The sequence below is a fragment of the Elephas maximus genome, chromosome 7 (genome assembly GCF_024166365.1).
Source record: "Elephas maximus indicus isolate mEleMax1 chromosome 7, mEleMax1 primary haplotype, whole genome shotgun sequence".
NCBI lineage: Eukaryota > Metazoa > Chordata > Mammalia > Proboscidea > Elephantidae > Elephas > Elephas maximus.
The window spans coordinates 86475746-86497355 of record NC_064825.1 but is presented as its reverse complement, the minus strand read 5'-3'; the positions used below and the strand labels follow the sequence as shown (position 1 = coordinate 86497355).

General features: G+C 37.6%; 1 protein-coding gene across 13 annotated transcripts in view; it reads left to right on the top strand.

Moving 5' to 3' along the window:
* DCDC1 (doublecortin domain containing 1) overlaps window positions 1-21610 on the top strand; it is a 608393-nt gene that overhangs the window by 71006 nt on the left and 515777 nt on the right. For all 13 annotated transcript variants that reach the window (XM_049890804.1, XM_049890803.1, XM_049890799.1 and 10 more), the window contains 3 exons: window positions 4729-4998; window positions 6247-6403; window positions 6863-7025. In XM_049890804.1, coding sequence (XP_049746761.1) covers window positions 4729-4998; window positions 6247-6403; window positions 6863-7025 — 590 coding nt within the window. The remainder of the gene's footprint in view (window positions 1-4728; window positions 4999-6246; window positions 6404-6862; window positions 7026-21610) is intronic.

The following is a 21610-nucleotide window of genomic DNA, read 5'->3' as shown; positions in this document are numbered from 1 at the left end:
CTGTGGACTTGGTTAGAATCCCTATAACTGGGCAGGTAGAGCCCAAAAGCTGATGGAGCTTTTCAAGGAAATCTCCTTGGGACTCTGCCTACATCTTGAGCTGCTTCAGGGTCTAGGTGACTTAGCATAGGATAGGGAGGAGAGGTAGTTACCTCTTCTCCCTGCTGCTGTGTGAACTGTTCTGGCATCACAAGCACTGGAATTTTGGGGAGCATTTCAAGGCAGCACCTTGGCATAAACCTCATTGTTATGTGATGCACAGGGCCAGCAGGGAGGCAGCGAGGGGGAGAAGAGAGTTGGTGACTCTCACCAATACATTTTTATAGGGACTTAGGAGGCACTTTTAGGAATTTACTAAAGTTCCTAGAAGGGGATTCTTTTGGGGGTACTCATAAATAAAGGGGAGAACTTTGAGGGGGAATAAAGTCTTGCATTATGATGGAGTATTCATACTGGCAGTCATTTGGGTCATTCCTTACTCTTGAGGTTGACATAAGGAAACCCTAGTGGTGTAGTGGTTAAGTGATACAGCTGCTAACCAAAGGGCCGGCAGTTCAAATCTGCCATGTGCTCCTTGGAAACTCTATGGGGCAGTTCTACTCTGTCCTATAGGGTCACTATCAGTCAGAATTGACCCGACGGCTCTGGGTTAAGGTTGACATCAAGGAGAACAATTCTGTCTTGCAACCTACAACCCTTTGGGCCAACATTTCCAACAAACTATTGGGCCAGATGGTCCAGAGACTGGGCCTGCAATGGCAGTACTATATTCTTATGTTCCTCTGTGATTAGCAATGAAAGATTAATATTAAAATAATCACAAAAATCAAAGCAGCATTTGATAGCTGTTAAAATTAAACATTTCTGATAGTGATTTAATTTGTGTAATGTATTTTAGTGAGTAATTTTTTCAACCAATTAGTATAGAGCATTTCTCCTTATCTCAGTATATTAGATAGGCCATTCAAGTCCCCTGCCAGATATGTTTCTTCTTTTGGGAGGCATCTGAGAGCCCATCTTACCCTACCTTCACTGAACCTTGTTATCCTGCTGCCTTATTCATAGTTGGTTGGACCACTGATGAGTGGGTACCTTCCCATCCACAGGCTTGCCAGTAGCTTTTAAAGTTGCCTGGCTTGAGATTTCTACCCAACAGTGGTCCTATACTGGGTAGTGATGAAACTAAACTCTGGGGAATTTGGATGTGAGTCATACAGACAGAGTTTGCAGAAAGTAGTATGGCACAGAAGTAGGGAGACACATAGAAAAAATTAGCGGAAGCCATGAGGGAGTGAGGAGGAAGACAGAGGGAGGTTAGGCAATAATGATACAGGAAAAGAAAGCACATAGACACAGAAGGAGGGATGGGGTTGTTGAGTCAAAAAACATGGCAGACTACTAGAGATGTTGTTGAATCACTCTTGTTTCCTGGACAGAAATGAATGACCTTCCAATTTTCTCTGTGGCCTGGTGGAGTGGTTTTATTTCCTTTCTTAACTTTCTATATAACCTGGTAATAAGTTCTATCATCTGAAACACAAATGCCTCTCTGTTCCTTGCAAGCTGAAAGATTCTAACATCCTCAATTTAAGCATCAATTATTTAATAAACCAAGTGTGTAGATTTAATTCCCGTGTGGTATAAGTTAGCTTTGCCATGTTCTGTGGTCATCCTCTTAAATACCTGATGACTAGGAAACACACTTTGTTTGTTATAAGAAAGAAGAGTTTGAGAATGTGTAAGGAACTAATGCAAACCTGCCATCACCACTGATAAATTAAAGCTGAAGACTACAAATGGTGGACCAATAGTGACTTTTTAACATGAAAAACTACCCCTTTCTTTTCATTATGGTATTAATTTTTAATTACTAAATGAAAGCAGGTAATAAATATATAGTAGAATCATCTACTTTAATTCTTTTTACCGTTTACCAGGTAAATCTCATGTAATTACTGTCCTAACCCTACTAGAATTATATGGAGTGAAGAAGGGGAGGGGATGGAGAATTTCCCAAAAGATGGCAGTGCTATTATCAGAAGACAGAGGGAAGAGATGAGAGGAAGACAAAATTAATACATAGCCCTTGCAATGACTAGAGGGAGGCAAAACATAGTTGATAGAAGATTACATTTCAGTAAAATATATAATGACCATATCCCAACATGGAAAATGGCTATTAAACAGCATTAAGTAAAAAAGGCAAAGTATATAATTGAAGCAGTAATAATAAGGCAGAAACACTGGAATATGGAAAAGTAAAAACCTTTTGCTTTGTGGTGGTGAGATAATGAATTATTACATTAATAGCCTTTAGTTTATTTGTAAAAATATTTGACGATGAACAATGCATTCATAAAGAAAAAAAAAAGACTACTTCATTCTGCTTTTAAGTAGGGAATTCTGTTTTTCACATAAGATTTTGCTCTCTGAGTAATTTCTGAGAACTGTTCATGAGATCTGCAAACCTTTTCTCCTGGTTGTTTATCGCGGTTCCTCCAGGATCAAGAGCATGGTGGCCATTTGCAGCCCCATTGCCCTTGCTGTAGAAATGCTGCCACTGTGACATAACTGCTACCACATGCCACCGCTCGCCACTGTCGGCAAAACCTGAGTAGCTCAGGTGGTCTGAAGGGAGGTCCCACCTTTGTCAGAGCTAGAGTTCAAGTACAATTCAAGATGCTGTTTTCCACAGTTTTCAACCTGGGAGGATCCTCAGCATATAGGGAAGGTCACTTCTCTCTCCAGTACTGTGCTCAGACCAGGACAAAACTGGATAGAAATAATGTGACAACAACAGCAATGACAATAAAACACAACTGCTTGGGTTCCAGAGTTTTACTTTACTGACCGAATATGTCAACATACGTACATACACACACGCACATTTTCCTGTGGCATGTCACTACCTTTCTTTCAGAGGAAAAAATTTAACCATTTTACACACTCCTGACCATAAAGAGGGCAGTTCAAAAGAAATATTTGTGATTGTAATGACATTTGTGGATGAGAAACATTTGGAGGAGGGGCTGTCCCTGCAGAACTTTTCAATACCCAGCATATGTTCGTTCATAATTGAGGGGAAAGAGTTATATTATGTACAAAACCTATTGAGGAACTAGCAAATGGAAAATATACAAACTTCATTTGTGTAAAAATAGTCCTAATTACAGTAATACATGGAAGCTATCCTCTATGCCTAAGCACCACACAGCACAGTATTGTCAAATATGTTGAAGCTTGTTTTATTATACCAGTGAACTCTATACCTGGATAAAGTGCTCCAACCCACCAGTGACTCCGCAGAAGAGAAGACCTGAAGATCTGCTCCTGTAAAAGGAAACCCTATGGGGGCAGTTCTACTCTGTCCTGTAGGGTCGCTGTGAGTTGGAAATGACTCAACAATATATTCCACCTACCTAATCTAGTATTTACATAGATAGGTGTATTGCCCTGGGTCACGTGGTCCTCTGTTGACACATCATAGTTGCCTTCTCACAACTTAAAATATTAGAGGGAACATCGGCTCTAAAAAATTTTAGTTTATAGATGAAGAAATAAAGATACCAATTTTAGAAATAACTTGCCTGCAGTTAGGCAGTGTGCTGACTCTCCTTTTGAGGCTCCTCGTGATTAAGCTCCATGTTATGTAGACAGACTTCCCACCGTCCGTCCCCTCTCAAGCTACCTTCTGTTTTTTTCCCTTAAGTGGCCTGATCATTCAGGCTGTGCTTATTCCCACTTGCATTCCTTTCTCTCTCCCCTTGTGTTCATCTAAATGCTACTCCTCCGTCTTAAATTCCAGGAAAGATTAGTAACTGTCCTAGTTTGTCCGAGACTAAGGGAGTTCCCCAAATGAGTGTCTTTCAGTGCTAAAATCAGGACAGTCCTGGGCAAACCAGGACACGTTGGTTCCCCTAATCCCAGGTCTGCTGTGAAGCTTTTACCACCTTTTTTCCAGCCCGCACCAAACACACCTTCAACGAATTCTTTTTGCATTCAAAGTTAGTACACACTCAGTTCCAAGCAGTTTAAATACACATTCTCTAATTATTTATTAGGGGGTAGTTTGCAAGCTTCTTTAGGGTAGGTTCCATAGCTTTAACTTTTGTATTCTCTAGTACTTAATAGGAAGCTCTGGTGGCAGTAGTGGTTAAGTGCTATGGTTGCTGACCTAAAGGTCAGCAGTTCAAATCCACCAGGCAATCCTTGGAAACTGTATGGGGTACTTCTGCTCTGTCCTATAGGGTTTCTATGAGCTGGGATCTATATGATGGCAGCGGGTTTGGTTTTTTGGTGGGTTTAGTGCTTAGTAGAGTGCTAGTGTTTTAAAAAGTGCTTCGAATAGTTTAAAATGTGTACTTATATTCTTTCAAGGATTACACAAACTTTCTTCCTTAGTTTAAGGAAAGCAATGAATCTTAATGGTTGTGAGCATGGGTTTTATTTTGGGACAGGCTTGAGCTCGAATTCCTACCCTATCACCTACTGATTAGGTGACCTTGTGCAAGTTAATTAACCTTTCTGAGACTCAGTTTCTTAAATCTGAAAGAGAGATAAAAATTCTATCCACTTCCCAAGGATATTGTAAGGGTTAAACAAAATAATGTCTGTTAAGTGCATAGTACCGTGTCTAGCACAAAGCCCATAATTAGTTATTAAATAGCACTTGTTAATAAGTGATTAAAAATCATTTAATTGTATTTGTCCATGCTTTGCTTCTTTCAGGGAGTTTATGTCATCTCAGGCAAAAGCAGTTATTAAAACTCCTGAAGATTATTTGCAGACTCAGTTTGGCCCCAACAAACTTTTGCATTCAGCAGTGGTATCAGAAGGGTCGGGACTTCAGGATTGCTCCACACATCAAACAGTATCAGATCACAGCCGTGATGAAATATCAGCTCGAGATAGCTACAAATCAAACAGTAAAAACAATTCTTGCCTTATATCAGCATCCAAAGGAAACAGACCTGTCAGTGCTCCGATGGGTCAACTGAGGTAATCAAAGCTGTTCTCTGTTCTTTTTAACTGAGTGTTGAAGCTATTTCCTTTGAGTGGAATTTATAATGATTCAATTGACTGTTTCAGACATTAAAATGTAGCACATCTCAAGGGTTTTGTTTGTGTTTTTGCTTTGTTTTGTTTTGTTTTTTTGAAAACACCAGAGTAGAGTGTTACTAATTACACTTGTGGGAAACGTAAGATATACTTCAACCTGGTTAATCTGAAACTCTGAAAAGAATATTTGAAGCAGAATCAAGCTAATCAAGCCATGAAATATCTTTGCTTACAGGATATTTAAGAATAGAAATGCATACTTTTGATATTTAATATTTTGAAACAAAATGGAATTGAAATGAATTTATTATAAAACCACTTTGGTATATATGCTTTCCACATAGAGATTGTTAGCAGAAACTGTTAACCTAAAAGTTTATGGACAGAAGAAAATGTTGGTAAAAATAAAAATCACCTCAAGAAACTCATATTCCATTATTTTCAGATGTTTGAACATGTGTATTGTGATTTTAATTTACCAGAAGTTTTTATTTTAAAGTGTTTACTTTGCTTCTGTGGCACTGAGAATTAACATGGTTAAAGAACTCTGAGATTAAAAATTTGGCATGTTAGTTCGTCAATTTTACCTTATACTTTTGCCTAGAAAATAATAAAGGTCAAAACTGGTTTTGAGTGAGGACACATATAAAAGGAATCTTAACTCTTATTGCCCCCAAACAATTTGAAATGAGGGCAATTATAATTACCTTCAGCATCATAATTTTGGTTATAATCTATTTGAATTTCACGGTTTTAAAAAAAATCAAGAACTTTCATAAACATGAAAAAAAGAAAAAAGCCATTTATTATTGTTATTGTTATATATTGTAATTATATAGTTATTAATATAAGACCATATTATAATTTTGCTTTCTATCAGAGAGTAGCAGATAGAAATATATATGATTTTTAAAAATGAGTGTTATATTTTATAAGTAAAATGATAAAAATGATTTATTCTGAGAAAAGTGTTTTACATGAGCCGTTTTGACATACTTACCCTGTTTCAAATTTTTTGGAATATTTAACTAGATAGGGACAATATATCTTATAAAAAGAATTTTTTGGCGAACATTTATATACATAGGAACAGTCTTTGGGATTTATATCTGTAAAACAAATCCAGGATAATATTTATTTAAAAGTGTCTACTAACATGCACTAATTCTTGTGTTTTATTTTCTTCAGAGTTGCAGCATTCTCTTCTTCAAAATTTCAGTCTGCCCGGAGCTGGCATAGAATGTCTCAAAGACTCAAGCTTCAACCAAGAATGATTAGAGCAACAGCTTACAAAAATGGGTCTAGAACAGCCTTTGCCAAAGTTATTGTACCAACCATCACCTTGGTAACTAGTGCTCCAAAGTTTTCACTGCTTCATTTCTTCCTTGCTGTCTTTACAATATTAAAAAATGAAAAAGATGACATTTATTGTGTTCAAATTTTCTTTTTAATAATCAAACCTGTAAATTTCTTATATATACATACATCTCACAAACATTTCACTCATTTCCTTTTTTTACCTATATATATATATATATATTAAACAGATACAATGTCTTTTAAAATGACAAAACACTTAAGGACTAAAATTAGACAATCATTAAGTATTCTCAGGGCTGTGATTTATTTACCTTTTATTTCTATATTTTCACCTGCTAGAAAATAACTATATTGGTCGAGTTGCTTGAGTTACTTAACTTGACAAGTGACTCAATTGCATTTCTATTTTGATCGTTAGAACCTTTTGTTTGGTGGAAATGTGTTGTTTTCATTCTAGTAAATCTTACCTCTTGTTTTCTTCTAGTTGCTGCAAGAATGCACGGAAAAGCTGAATCTGAACAGGACTGCACGACGAGTGTTCTTGGCAGACGGCACTGAAGCCCTCGAACCTAAAGATATACCCCATGAAGCTGACATTTATGTTTCAACTGGAGAGCCCTTTATAGATCCATTCCAAAAAATTAAAGGTAAAAAAGAAAAAAACCCTACCCCCACACACTGTAAATTGCTTAAGGGGTGCAATTAAAAAATGATTTTCATCCTGTCTTTTTTGCATGGTTTAACAAAACTAATGTTTACGCATTTACAGCTCAGTAAGAGGATAATGTGCTTAATGAAAGAAAAATCCACTGACAGCCACGTTTATTGCCCTTCATTAGCATTGGTGCTTAATTTAATATAGATCTGAACAGACATTAGGGAGCCTGCAGGAGGTTAAATGGTGAAAATATAATAAATTAAATCAGAGATTATTGAATTTACTGTTTAGTTTCTGTGACACCCAACAGACATAATTCATTAGAATTATTTTCTCAGAAAACAGTTCAAAGTTTCTAGTATCATTTCTTCATTTATACTCTTGGTCTTTTTTCAGATGACATTAGCGTAATTATGGAAATGTGGCCAGTAATGAACGTATAATTCTTAATATACATATGATTTTCCTAATACAAATTTTTTAAGGTAACTGCTGCAGCTTGACTTTTTTTTTTAAACTTGAAGTATGTGTGTGTGTGTGTGTGTGTGTGTGTATAAAATCTTAGGTAAGATCTTTTAAAAAAATTTCAACATTTCAGGAATGTGGAGATTTTCTAAATTACACATGTTTTTTCTTCAGTGGGAAAGAATACATTTTAACAGAGAAATAAAAGTCCCAGCTATCCAAGAATATTCTTCCAAGCATGTCATATCCAGTGTCAGTTATCAAGTGCTATATATGGTAATCACATTTAAATGACCTAAGAACTTTGCCTTAAAGATTCAGTATCTATCTGCTGTACTACCCTATGCATTTTATACTTTATTAGAAGTACTTTTGTCTGCAACTGCTATTAAGCTGGCAAATCAAAGGCAAGTCTAGGCAATAATTGCATAAGAAGAAGAAAATTAATTTTGGAGCTCATTACAGATGAAGTGATGAAAATCCATTTTCTATTAATGATATTGTGTAAAATGATAGCAGATTTCTCTCTCTGATCATACTTGATCTACAGGAAAAAAAAATTCTCGAATTCAATATAAAGCTCAAGATAATTGGTCATTGTAAAGAAACTTGTCGCTATAATACTCAGTAAAAATTACCTGTGTGATAGTGTAGACCCTTATATTTGCCAAATTCTCCTTTAACTTCAAAATATGATTGCCTTTATTTTGTTTTCAGTAAATCTCCTGCTTGTATCAAAACATGAATCCTTGTGAGCACATATGTCTAAGAAGTGACTTTTAAAAAAATTCAGATATTTATGTAGTGAGTGCATCATTAAGATCCTCAATTATTTTTATGAATAAATTCGTACCTTTTATATGGTTAATTATTTTTATGAATACTTACCTTTTATATGGTTAATGGTGTTGTAGAAGATATATATATATATGTTATTATAACTAAGCTTCTTAGAATATCCCCTGGACATGTATACTTAAAATAACAAGGTTACACACAAAGCTAAGCTTGGTGGATGATTTTTAAATGTACAAACTAATTGCCTCCTACTTTTTGTTTTCTGTTTTATTCTTTATAAAGCCATGTCCAGAACAAAAAACTTCTCTGCTTTGTCTGCATATCTTTGGCTGTGTTTCACTGTGACATGCACTGCTGTTCTTTTAGCACCAAAATGTTGGCACACACTCCTGAAAATTTCACACCATCTCTTGCTGGATCAGCAAGCTTAACCCACCAAAATCTGGTGTTGTGCAATGGTTTTTGACTGATAATCAATCTTTATGCTGCTCGACAGTTGTTGCTGGGACACGGAGTAGAGCAGGTGGCAGATGTGCCTTCTCTTTTGAGAAAAGAATTGTAGGTGAGCTTGGACACAGACTAGCACATCACATGTCCATTAAAAAGACTTAGGATAAGTATAATGGGGAAAAAGCCACTTGGTCTCAGTTAAACTCATAGATAAGCCTATACACTGGTATTTGGTTTCTTTCAAAACATTAAGAATATAAATGTAAATAAACAGATTACATATATGAAAGATAATCTTGATTTAGATAATTTGAGGGAGTGTGTATGTATGGATACCTATATCTATCTATAGATACATATCTCACCCACATATTCACATACACTTTCAAATCTTCTAAATCAGGATAAGATTACCTTTCTGAATATATGTTTTGTAGATAAACCAATAATTTGCCACCTTGTCTTCATAGGTCTATCATAATAATAAAACATGTAGGGTATAGCTTTGGACATTGTGGATACATTTAGAGTAAGGAAGCATTATTACAATTTGGAAAATTGAACATGCTAAAGCTAAAGAGGAGCCCTGGTGGCACAGTGGTTAAGAGCTTGGCTGCTGACCAAAAGGTCGGCAGTTCAAGTCCACCCGCCGCTCCTTGGAAACCCTACAGGGCAGTTCTACTCTGTCCTGTAGGGTCACTATGAGTCGGAACTGACTCAACAACCACGAGTTTTAAATGGGAAAGCTAAAGAGGGGGAAAACAGCTGGCAGGATTGGGTATTACTAATGTTATCTTTTCTAAATGGGCATGAATGTTTTATACGCAGTTTTCTAAAAAGGCATTAGAGTCATTAACTGGTCATTATTTTCATTATTGATTTGCATTCATTCAGCAAGCCTTTACTGAGAGCCTACTATGGCCAGGTACTAGGCCGGTTCTACGACACAGAGATGAAACAAGGAGCTCGAAGTCTGGTGTCTTTCTTTTTTTAATCATTATTCTTTCAGCTCTGCTTTTTAATTCAGTTCGATCTAAACTTAAACTAATAAATATTTGTTGAATACCTACTATGTATAGCCCTGGCATAGAGATAGAAGTTCTACTCTTCGAGGTACTTGTACTGGATAAATAAGTTAGAAATCCTTAAAACTGAGAACACTATTTGACGGTGTAAATCAAACGACTCTGCCAAAGGAAAATTTACTTTCTTTCTGGCACAGGAAGGCCAAATAAATCAATGTGTATTCTGGCAATTATATTTCCATACTTCATTGGTTTTCTTATTCCTTGGGAAAACAGTGTAGATAGTGAAGATTGCCTAAGAACTATTTCTAGATTTACCAAGGTAGAAAAAAGCCTACACAGCATCTCTGACTTTTTTTTGAGCTATTCTTCTACCCTTCTTGAGCATTGTTACTGACAACCAGTGGCACTGGATTGAATAGAAAGCCAGAACTATTCATCAAATATCTCAACACAAAGCTATCATGTAGAGGTCAGGCCAAGGTCAAGACTGACATGTTGAAATGCAGTATTAGAATAATTCTTACATTTTGACTTTGAATGACTAATCAGAAAGATTAATTGTGTGTGGAAAAGATAAAAAAAAAAATTTCCTCTAGACTATTGATGAAGATGTCTTGTAATTTTGGCATTTAAAGATGCTGACATTTATTAATGATTGTGCTGAAATTGTGAAGATGTAGTTAATGAGTTGTTTAAAAAGGCATTTGAAAAGTTTTCAAATTCATGGCCATATGGTTTATGTTTTATTAAGTTTCCGCCACCTTCTGCTTAACGGTGGCACAGTGAAAATTCTCAGATCATGTCCGTGGATTTTATAAGAGTTCGGCTCCTTTATAACTGCTAGGAGCTGTAGGCAATGCAAACATAGCATAAGAAATGGTTCCTGGCCTCCAATTAAATAAAGGTGTTAAGAAAATGAGGGAAAAAAATTATTTGAGCCTAATTCATTAGACCCGAGTTCCCATTGTATAAAGCTCTTATTATTTTGTTTTATATTTTTACCAGGTCTTTCATATTCTATTCTTCTATTTGTCCTTCCAAGTTACCATTTACAGTGATTCATTTTAGTCCTGAGTTTTGTTAACCAGAAATGAGACTGAGTATTGTGAATAAGATTTTACAGTTTTTATATGTTGCATTGTGAAAACGTACTTACAGGAAGGGGAAAAAAAAAAAATGATGAAAAGAGTTCTTGATACTACACCTAAGATCTAAATTTAAACCTTGAGATTTTCTGCTAACTGCCATGTTATCTACAAAATGAAATAATTTGCTGTGACAGCTTGTGATTGACAAGAATATGTGTGAGCACAGTTAAAATAGGCCATCTTTTCACATAGAAGTAAATGTCAGTGAAATGATGGATTCTCATCATTTTAATTATTGATGATTTGGAAATATTTCAATTCCACGACACACAAGACACATTCTAAATAGCAGCATAACACTTTTTCTCATATCTGCGTCAATAATGAAATGTTCTGTCATATTTTGTTTTTCAAAAAATGCATTAGTTTAATGAACCTGCATTCATGCGTTATATTCTGTTCCATTGTATGTCTACCGAGTTTGTTGAATTTTAAATGCTTGTGTTAAAAGCACAAGTTTCAAAGCGTGACCCACTACCCACATCACATCACACCTTGCTATTCCTGCTGCTGGATCTCAAGACAGAACTCTACAGAGCTGCCCACACCAATGGCTGCTTCAGTTCTGCCAAAGCAAATATTGGGCTTTATGAAGCTAACCTGTAGGGTCATCAGTACTTAATTTGAGGAGCTACAGAAGGAGTTAGAGTTGTCTTTCCCAGATTCTGTATCATTGTATTATTTAAACAATGTGTTATTTCAATAATATGTGTGTTATACCCATCCATCTTATCTCTCACTCAGCTGCATTTACTCAAAAGCAGGAAAATGACTTAATAAAAAAAAAGAGAGGGGGGGAAAAAAAACAAAACGCTTTCTTCTGAGACAACACTTGATTCTTCTATCTATTTCTACAAGTGAGGGTAAAACTATAGGCATGTATGTCATGCATTTTCCTACTGCAAAAGTTTTAAACCTGTAACTAAGTGTATAGAGTATTTTTACTGTAAATATAAGTAGATCTGAAGACAACTGCAAGAGATGAGCCACACACACACGAATCTACAAATGTCTTATCTAATAGGAAAATCTAGAGCTTGCATGTGGCCGACAGCATCTCCTATGCTGTGAAAATATCAAGTCATTGAGAAACACCTAAATTCTGGACATATATATATATTGTATATATGAACAGAGGCTATTCTTATTTGATAAAGATGCCTGCAAACCTAAAAGTGCTCTGGTAAAGTGAAAGCTTTCTACGTGTCACGCACTAAGCTATGTGCTTTAAGTATATTATATTTACTCCTTACAACCTTGAGTTAGTGCTACCGGTCCATAATCTCTTATCTGCAATTCCCAAATCCCAAATCACAGAGAACTTCTTTTCATAACTTATATGGTAGCAGAAACTTACTTAATATGACTAATTAATTGTTCAGTTGAAAAATAATTAATGCACTTAATTATGGGGTGCTACTCTGGACCCTCCTGGGAGTATTATATATGATACATGCACTAGTATGATACTATGATATTAACATCATATATGCACTAGTATGATAGTATGATATTAACGTTCTGAAATTCAAAAATTTCTAAATATGGGAACATATCTGACCTTAAGTGTTTTCGTAAGGGCCTTTTGTCACAGCTGCAAAGAAATCTGGCAAGTTAATTCTCACTAGGTGTTAACCCATAAGGACTGTAAGTATTGTTCTTTTCACCTTGCATTGTTTGCTAGCAGATGAGGGTGAACAGAGAGAATACCTCCCTGACTAGAGCTGAGGGTCTGTGTTCGGATGTAACAAAAAATGCTTCCTTGTCTAAGGAGGCAGGAGGAATAGAGTTAAAGAGACACCACTCATTCATTCATTCAACAAATATTTATCAAGTCCCTAGAATGTGCCAGGCACTGCTCCAAGCCTTAAAAATACAGTGTGAGCCAGACTGAGACCTCATAGAGCTTATGTCCTAGTGAGGTGGAAGGGGACATAGGCAATAAACATATAAGTAACTTAACAAGGCAATTTCTGACTGTGTTAAGTGTTATGTTGTTATTGTTAGGTGCCATTGAGTCGGTTCCGACTCATAGCAACCCTGTGCACAACAGAACAAAACACTGCCTGGTCCTGTGCCATCCTTACAATCGTTGTTATGCTCAAGCTCATTGTTGCAGCCACTGTATCAATCCACCTTGTTGAGGGTCTTCCTCTTTTCCGCTGACCCTATGCTCTGCCAAGCATGATGTCCTTCTTCAGGGACTGATTCCTCCTGACAACATGTCCGAAATGTGTAAGACGCAGTCTCAACATCCTTGCCTCTATGGAGCATTCTGGCTGCACTTCTTCCAAGACAGATTTGTTCGTTCTTTTGGCAGTCCATGGTATATTCAATATTCCTCACCAACACCACAATTCAAAGGCATCAACTCTTCTTCTGTCTTCCTTATTCATTGTCCAGCTTTCACATGCATATGATGTGATTGAAAATACCATGGCTTAGGTCAGGCGCACCTTAGTCTTCAGGGTGACATCTTTGGTCTTCAACACTTTGAAGAGGTCCTTTGCAGCAGATTTGCCCAAAACAATGCATCTTTTGATTTCTTGACTGCTGCTTCCATGGCTGTTGATTGTGGATCCAAGTAAAATGAAATCCTTGACAACTTCAATCTTTTCTCCATTTATCATGATGTTGCTCTTTGGTCCAGTTGTGAGGATTTTTGTTTTCTTTATGTTGAGGTGCAATCCATACTGAAGGCTGTGTGGTCTTTGATCTTCGTTAGTAAGTGCTTCAAGTCCTCTTCACTTTCAGCAAGCAAGGTTGTGTCATCTGCATAACGCAGGTTGTTAATGAGTCTTCCTCAAATCCTGGTGCCCTGTTCTTCTTCATATAGTCCAGCTTCTCGGATTATTTGTTCAGCATACGGATTAAACAGCTATGGTGAAAGAATACAACCCTGATGCACATCTTTCCTGACTTTAAACCAATCAGTATCCCCTTGTTCTGTCCAAACAACTGCCTCTTGATCTATGTAAAGGTTCCTCACGAGCACAATTAAGTGTTCTGGAATTCCCATTCTTCGCAGTGTTATCGATAGTTTGTTATGATCCACACAGTCGAATGCCTTTGCATAGTCAATAAAACACAGGTGAACATCCTTCTGGTATTCTCTGCTTTCAGCCAGGATCCATCTGACATCAGCAATGATATCCCTGGTTCCATGCCCTCTTCTGAAACCGGCCTGAATTTCTGGCAGTTCCCTGTCGATATACTGCTGCAGCCGTTTTTGAATGATCTTCAGCAAAATTTTGCTTGCGTGTGATATTGATATTTATTATATATTTTATGTTAAGTGTTATAATAGTGTTATAATGGTGGTATGATAGGAATGAATAATGTTTTATTTTATTTTTTATTGTGCTTTAAATGAAAGTTTACAATTCAAGTCAGTTTTTCATACAAAATTTTACTTGTGTGTGATTCCCTAGTTGCTCACCCCACAATATGACAGCACACTCCTTCTTTCCACCTTGTATTTCCTGTGTCCATTCAACCAGCTCCTGTCCCCTTCTGCCTTCTCACCACCCTTGCCCTATGCATTTCTTCATTTGCGACCTTTTTTGCTATAATAAAGATGTAATTTTAAGTAGAGTGCTTTCTGTGAGCTCTGTGAGTTGTTCCAGAGAATTATTGAACCTGAGCGAGTAGTGAGAGCCAGCAAGTCAGAAGCGTTGGGGACTGGGAACTCCTGAGCTTATGGCTGGTATCCTCAGGGGTAGAGACCCACTGTCCATTGACATCGAGTCAATTCTGACTCAGAGCAACGCTATAGGACAGAGTAGAACGGCCTTATAGGGTTTCTAAGGCTGCAGTCTTCATGGAAGCAGACTGCCACATCTTTCTTCTAATTAAGATAAATAATTTGCAAATTAGATGGCTATAAAGCCCGATTCCAAACAGAAGACTGAGTATAACATTTTATAAACATAGCTAAGATTCCAAATGCTATTAAGATTCCCAGGCTATTAATCAGAACTTAGTGTCCACTCCTAGTTTCCCAGAATAGCTGGCTGGGTTCAGGAAAACTGCAACAATAAAAACAACCGTAGTGATGACAAAAACATTTGTTTCTACTTTCTTTATCACTGCCAGGGAATCAAACTACAGCATGAAGCTGGACAAGTTACCTAACCTCGGTCAGCTTCCGTTTCCTCATCTGTAAATTGATCCTAATAGGAGTAAAGGGAAGTAAATAAGATGATATGTATAAAAGTCTGGCATGTAATAGGTGCCTAAAATATTGTCTTTCCTAAAGCACAATAAAAATTATTTTAAAAAAAATTGTCTTTCCACTTGTTATTTATCTCCTTTCCTTCCTTACCTCCCTCCCTTTCTGGCCATGTTTCTATTACCTTTTCATACAGGCTGGGGCATAAATAGCTAGATCTGTGTATTTGCTTGATCTGTGATCTTGAGATATATACAAGCAAATGAAATTCCTTGTGGAGCAGTCGTGTATACCACTTCATCTGGACTCTCACTATGTTGTGTTTTTTGCCTTGAGAGCCTTTTTCAGCGGTGCAGGTCAAAATCTAGGCTTTATAAAAGGAGCCCCAACTGCCCTTCCTGTGGTCTGTTCCAAGAGTTGTATTTTAAAATATGTTTATGGCCCAGGGCTAACCTTAACTTTAAGCTGCCATGACTTATTTAAAGAAAGTTCATAGAAAAGTTCAGGCAAAGAGTGACAACATTTTGATTGACATAATAGATGGGATGTTTGTAATTTTAATCAAATTTAAATTGAAGACATACTTCAAATGATATGTCAGACTAGTGTTACTGAGTTAAAATCTAATGACAACCACTGTCATTATTAGTTAAATATAGCCATCATGCCTATGGCAATAAATGATGACACTTAAGAACATGCAGAAACAAAGAACTCTTGGATTTAGAGAAAAGGGAGTGACTAGAAACTCAGTTGAATGCAGGAATGTGACCTGGATTTTATCTATTTACCAAACATAGAAGCAATTGTTTTTTGAGCAGATGACATAATTGAATAGAGCAGTATGTTTTCTTACTGTCAAAGCATTTATATTTTATAAACTTATCTTGTGCCCATGAAACGATGTGCTTCTTCATACTTAATGTCATTATCTATACCTATTTGACAGTCAGAGCATTAATGCTTTTTCAAGTTTATTGCCCAACTACAAGAGAATGCGTTTTTAAAAAAATAAAAGGATTTTTAATAAGTTCATGAATTTGAAGTTGCAAGTTTGCTCCTTTTTCCTAGTGGCAGGAGACAGTTTTCTTTCTGCCTGTTATATGCAAATGGATATTTACAATGTGGGAGACTGAATTTATTCAATTTTATGATAAGCATTGGCTTTTTTGAAGTATACTGACTAAATGTAATAATAATGTAGCTAGACTTTTGACCTAGAAGCATGATAGAAAGTGCTTTATTTTTTTAATGATTTGGTTAAAAATACAGCTATGAAACTAAAATAGTATGTGGGTTCTTCAAAATGAAATATAACCTATGGTTGAGACATAATGCTCTCCCAATGCTTTAGAAGAATAAGTAAACAGGGAGACTTGGTAATCCCTGAGCAGCTGGGATGTGTCCCTTTGGGGAATTATTTCCCGAGGTCATGCTAACCCTTAGAGCCTCACTAGAGTGAAGTCATTCCCCCCACCCCAGTCCTCTCTTAATCTACTAAAAAATGCCTGGGGAGAGGGGGATTGGAAAGGGTCTTGTCCTTACTATTTTGGAACTCACCAGGTGTGGCTAGCAAATTTAGAAGAGAGGATGAAGTAATAAGGTGAGGTTAGGGTCCTTCTTTGGCAAATGGGGGTATAAGGACAGACTTTGCTGAGAGTACAGTAGACAAGGTAGAGATTCAAGAACACTACAGGGATGCTCCAAGGCTCCTGGTGTTGAGGTCCATGCAGGGAAAGGCATTGCCTTTGGCCCCACTTTCTGGGGAAACTTCCACTGGTAAGTATACTTTCTCTTTGCTCTGAATATCCATCCCTTTTTGTAATAGTCATCAGATTTGTAATTACTGGTGAAATGTCTGTATTCACTTCTAGACAAAGTTCTTTTAGGGCAGAAACCATGGCTGTTTTGTTCACGATCATTTTCTGGCACAGGGCCTGGTACTTAATAGACGCTCAATAAATATTGTTCAATGGATGAATGAAGGACCAAATGAAATAGGTGCCATGGTGAACCATCCGTATTCCTAGGAGGTGGCTGTGGAAAAGAAAAGACCTCAGTAGAGCAGCCTGCTTGGCTGCAAACAGTAAGTGGACGTTTAGGAGGAGTACATTAAAAATCTCCTGCCCCAAATTCATATGTAGATTTGTGAATGTTTCTGTTTGGCAGGGGGCCAGAGTAAACCAGCCCAAGAGTAATTACATTGCAGTGAGGCTAATGGTTATGCTAATGTTTGTCTGAGACCAGACAATGGTCAAAAGTGGAATGCTGGGATAAATGATTCTCCCATGGGCCTGTAGATGCCCAGGATGTGAGGTTTTCAGCGTTTCTACAGCTCCTCTGTCAGGAATGCCCTTTCTTGCCATTCTTCCTCTTCAACCCCTACTACGCTTTTTTAGGGGATAGGGAGGGGCTTTCTTGTTCATTTAATACCTGTCTTTGCATTCCTTGTAGTACCTTGCATAGACTAAATGTTTATGAACTATTTTTTGAAAGTAAGGAGGAAAGAATAGATAATGTGATCCTTGGGAGGGTACAGGGCCACTGCCCACCCTTGGGTGTTGCCGAGGGATGTGTGGGGCTGGATCCACCCTTTCTTTGTTTCACAGCTGGGAGTGAGGTACTGTTTGCTAATTTTTGCAAAGGCACCAGATAGCCTCGGGCCTGGGAGGATGCCAGAATTTTGAGTTGAGAAAGTTAATGAAGGGCAGAAACCTATGAAGTATTTGTTGGCTGGCAAGTATGTTTCCCTAGGAGCTCCAAATGGATTTAGATGTTAGATGGCATTAAGGTTGTTTTAAGATTCTACCTGTCACTCTGCTCCACATATCCTTCAGTCTCACCACCATTTGATTCACGCTTCCCACTCCCAGCCTCTGAAATTAATCAGTTTCCTCACCAGGGCCAAATCCTAGCCAAGTCTCTGCTGAGAACCCTCAAATTCTCTGTGCTGGTGTGGAAGAGTCGGATTCTGTTTCTTTTCTTGCCCTTGGATGTAATAATGCTTACCCAGGCCATCAGTCCTCCAACTACAGTTCTTGATATGCAGGCATATGAAACTGTGATACACCCAAGAATTCCCTCATGATTTTAATATGAGGCTTCCCAGCCTTTGGCTAGGCACATCAGTTGATTCTCCTGTAGGTGGTCTGTGGCCCACATTTTGAGAAACATCACCCTAAGGCTTTCCTTATTCTCATTTACCCCAGTAGAGTTGCTTCATAGAGAAATAGATTTTGCCTGAAGGTAAGGAAGACTTTTCCAATAGTCCCAGCTGTTCAGAAGATGGAATGGTCTGCTTTGTGGGGTGTGGAACTTCTTGGCATTGTGCACGAGGCTCTGATATAGCTGCTTGTCTCCCTACTTGCTCCACCTCTGGCCACTAAAATTGTGTTTAGCCTTCCCACAATTGTCCATTATGTTGGATGATTATGGGCCTTCACCTACACCATTCCTTTCGCTTGGATTATGATCCCCCCCTCTTTGCCCACTCCACTTACCCTTCAAGTCCTACCTCATGTCCCTCCTCTGGGAAGTTTTCTTGAACACCATAAGCTGTAGCACACACCTGTACTTGGTGTTACCCCAATACCCTGTACATATCTCTGACCTGTTGTTACCTGCCGTTGAGTCGGTTCCAACTCATAGTGCCCCTAATACAACAGAACAAAACATTGCCATCCTCACAACAATTGGTGTTTCAGCCCATTGTTGCAGCCACTGTGTCAATCCATCTGGTTGAGGGTCTTCCTCTTTTTCACTGACCCTCTACTTTACCAAGCATGATGCCTTTCTCCAGGGGCTGGTTCCTCCTGATAGCATGTCCAAAGTATGTGAGATGAAGTCTCCTCATCCATGCTTCCAAGGAGCATTCTGATTGTACTTCTTCCAAGACAGATTTGTTTGTTCTGGTACGAAGTTCACTCCGTGGTATATTCAGTATTCTTGACCAACGCTGTAATTCAAAAGCACCAATTCTTCTTCGGATTTCCTTATTCATTGCCCAGTTTTGCATGCATAAGAGGTGATTGAAAATACCATGGTTTGGGTCAGGCATACCTTTGTCCTCAAAGTGACATGTCTTTGCTTTTGAACACTTTAAAGAGGTCATTTGCAGCAGATTTGCCCAATGCAATATGTCGTTTGATTTCTTGACTGCTGCTTCTATGGGTGTTGACCTGCCATATTGTGGATTGTTTTCCTTTCTTGTCTTTCTGAACAGACTGAGAATTCTTTGAGGTCGTCTCTATGCAGTGTCCTTACTGGTAGACACTCAGTGCATGTTTGTTGAGTAACTAATTGAATAAATTAAATGGGTGGTTACATTCAATAATATCTAAAGTTTCTTTCAACCCCAAATTTTACAATTCTGAAGCCAATGCATACTATGCACTAGCCTTTTAAGGTTCTTTTTTTTTTTTTTTGCTTTTTCTTACTCTAGGCTGTTCTCCATGATATATATTTTGGTTTCCCAGTGAACATAATAAAGGGTATGGTAATGAAAAAGCTAATTAATCCTGAGTATAAAAATGTACTCTTTTCCCAAAATACAGAATAAATATAAGTCAATATTGATGTAATGAAATAATAGTTATGATCTGATCTGATACATTTGGCAAATCTACAGATATTTATTAAGCATCTACTATAAACTGAAATGGACTGGTATTAGCCATTTTGAATTGGACACTCATATGGTCTACTAAGCCGGGAATGACAACTTGAAGAAGAATGGCATTGCATTCATCATCAGAAAGAACGTTTCAAGATCTATCCTGAAGCACAATACTGTCAGTGATAGGACAATATCCATATGCCTACAAGGAAGACCAGTTAATATGACTATTATTCAAATTTATGCACCAACCACTAAGGCCAAAGATAAAGACATTGAAGATTTTTACCAATTTCTGCAACCTGAAATTGATCAAACATGTACTCAGGATGCATTGATAATTACTGGTGACTGGAATGTGAAAGTTGGAGACAAAGAAGGATTGGTAGTTGGAAATATGGCCTTGGTGATAGCAATGATGCCAGAGATAGTATGACAGAATTTTGCAAGACCAATGACTTCTTCAATGCAGTGACTATACACGTGGACCTCTCCAGATGGAATACACAGGAATCAAATCGACTACATGTGTAGAAAGAGATGATGGAAAAGCTCAATATCATCAGTCAGAACAAGGCCAGGGCCTGACCATTGAACAGACCGTCGGTTGCTCGTATGCAAGTTCAGGAGGAAACTGAAGAAAATTAGAACAAGTTCACGAGAGTGAAAGTATGACCTTGAGCATATCCCACCTAAATTTAGAGACCATCTCAGAATAGATTTGACATGTTGAACACTAGTACTGTAGTCCAGATAAGTTGTAGAATGACATCAAGGCCATCATACGCGAAGAAAGCAAAGGTCATTCAAAAGACAGGAAAGAAAGAAAAGACCAAAATAGATGTCAGAAGAGACTCTGAAACTTGCTCTTGAACGTCAAGTGGCTAATGCAAATGGAGGAAATGATGAAGTAGAAGAGCTGAATAGAAGATTTCAAACGGCGGCTCCAGAAGACAAAGTAAAGTTCTACTATAACAACATATGCAAAGACCTAGAGGTAGAAAACTAAAATGCTCTGCATTTCTCAAGCTGAAAGAACTGAAGGAAAAATTCAAGCCTCCAGTTGCAATATCAGAGGATTCTATGGGGGAAAACATTAAACGACGCAGGGAGCATTAAAAGAAGATGGAAGGAATACACAGAATCACTATACCAGAAAGAACTGGTCGATGTTCAACCATTTCAGGAGGTAGCATATAAGCGGGAACCGATGGTACTGAAGGAAGAAGTCCAAGCTGCACTGATGGCATTGGCAAAAACAAGGCTCCAGGAATTGATGGATGTTTGAGATGTTTCAACAAATGGATGCAGCACTGGAAGTGTTCATTTGTCTGTGCCAAGAAATTTGGAAGACAGCTACCTGGCCAATCGACTGGAAGAGATCTGTATTGATGCCTATTCCAAGAAAGGTGATCCAAACGAATGTGGAAATTATCAAACAATATTATTAATATCACAAGTAAAATTTTGCTGAAGATTATTCAAAAGCAGTTGCAGCAGTATATCAACAGGGAATTGCCAGAAATTCAGGCAGGATTTAGAAGAGGACATGGAACTGGGGATATCACTACTGATATCAGATGAATCCTGGCTGAAAGCAGAGAATACCAGAAGGATGTTTACCTGTGTTTTATAGACCAGGCAAAGGCATTCGACTGTGTGGATCGTAACAAATTATGGATAGCATTGTGGAAAATGGAAATTCCGCAACACTTAAGTGTGCTCATGAGTAATCTGTACATGGATCAAGAGGCAGTTGTTTAAACAGAACAAGGGCATACTGCATGGTTTAAAGTCAGGAATGGTGTGTGTCAGGGTTGTATCCTTTCATCATACCCATTAAATCTGTAGCTGAGCAAATAACCTGAGAAGCTGGACTATATGAAGAAGAATGGGACA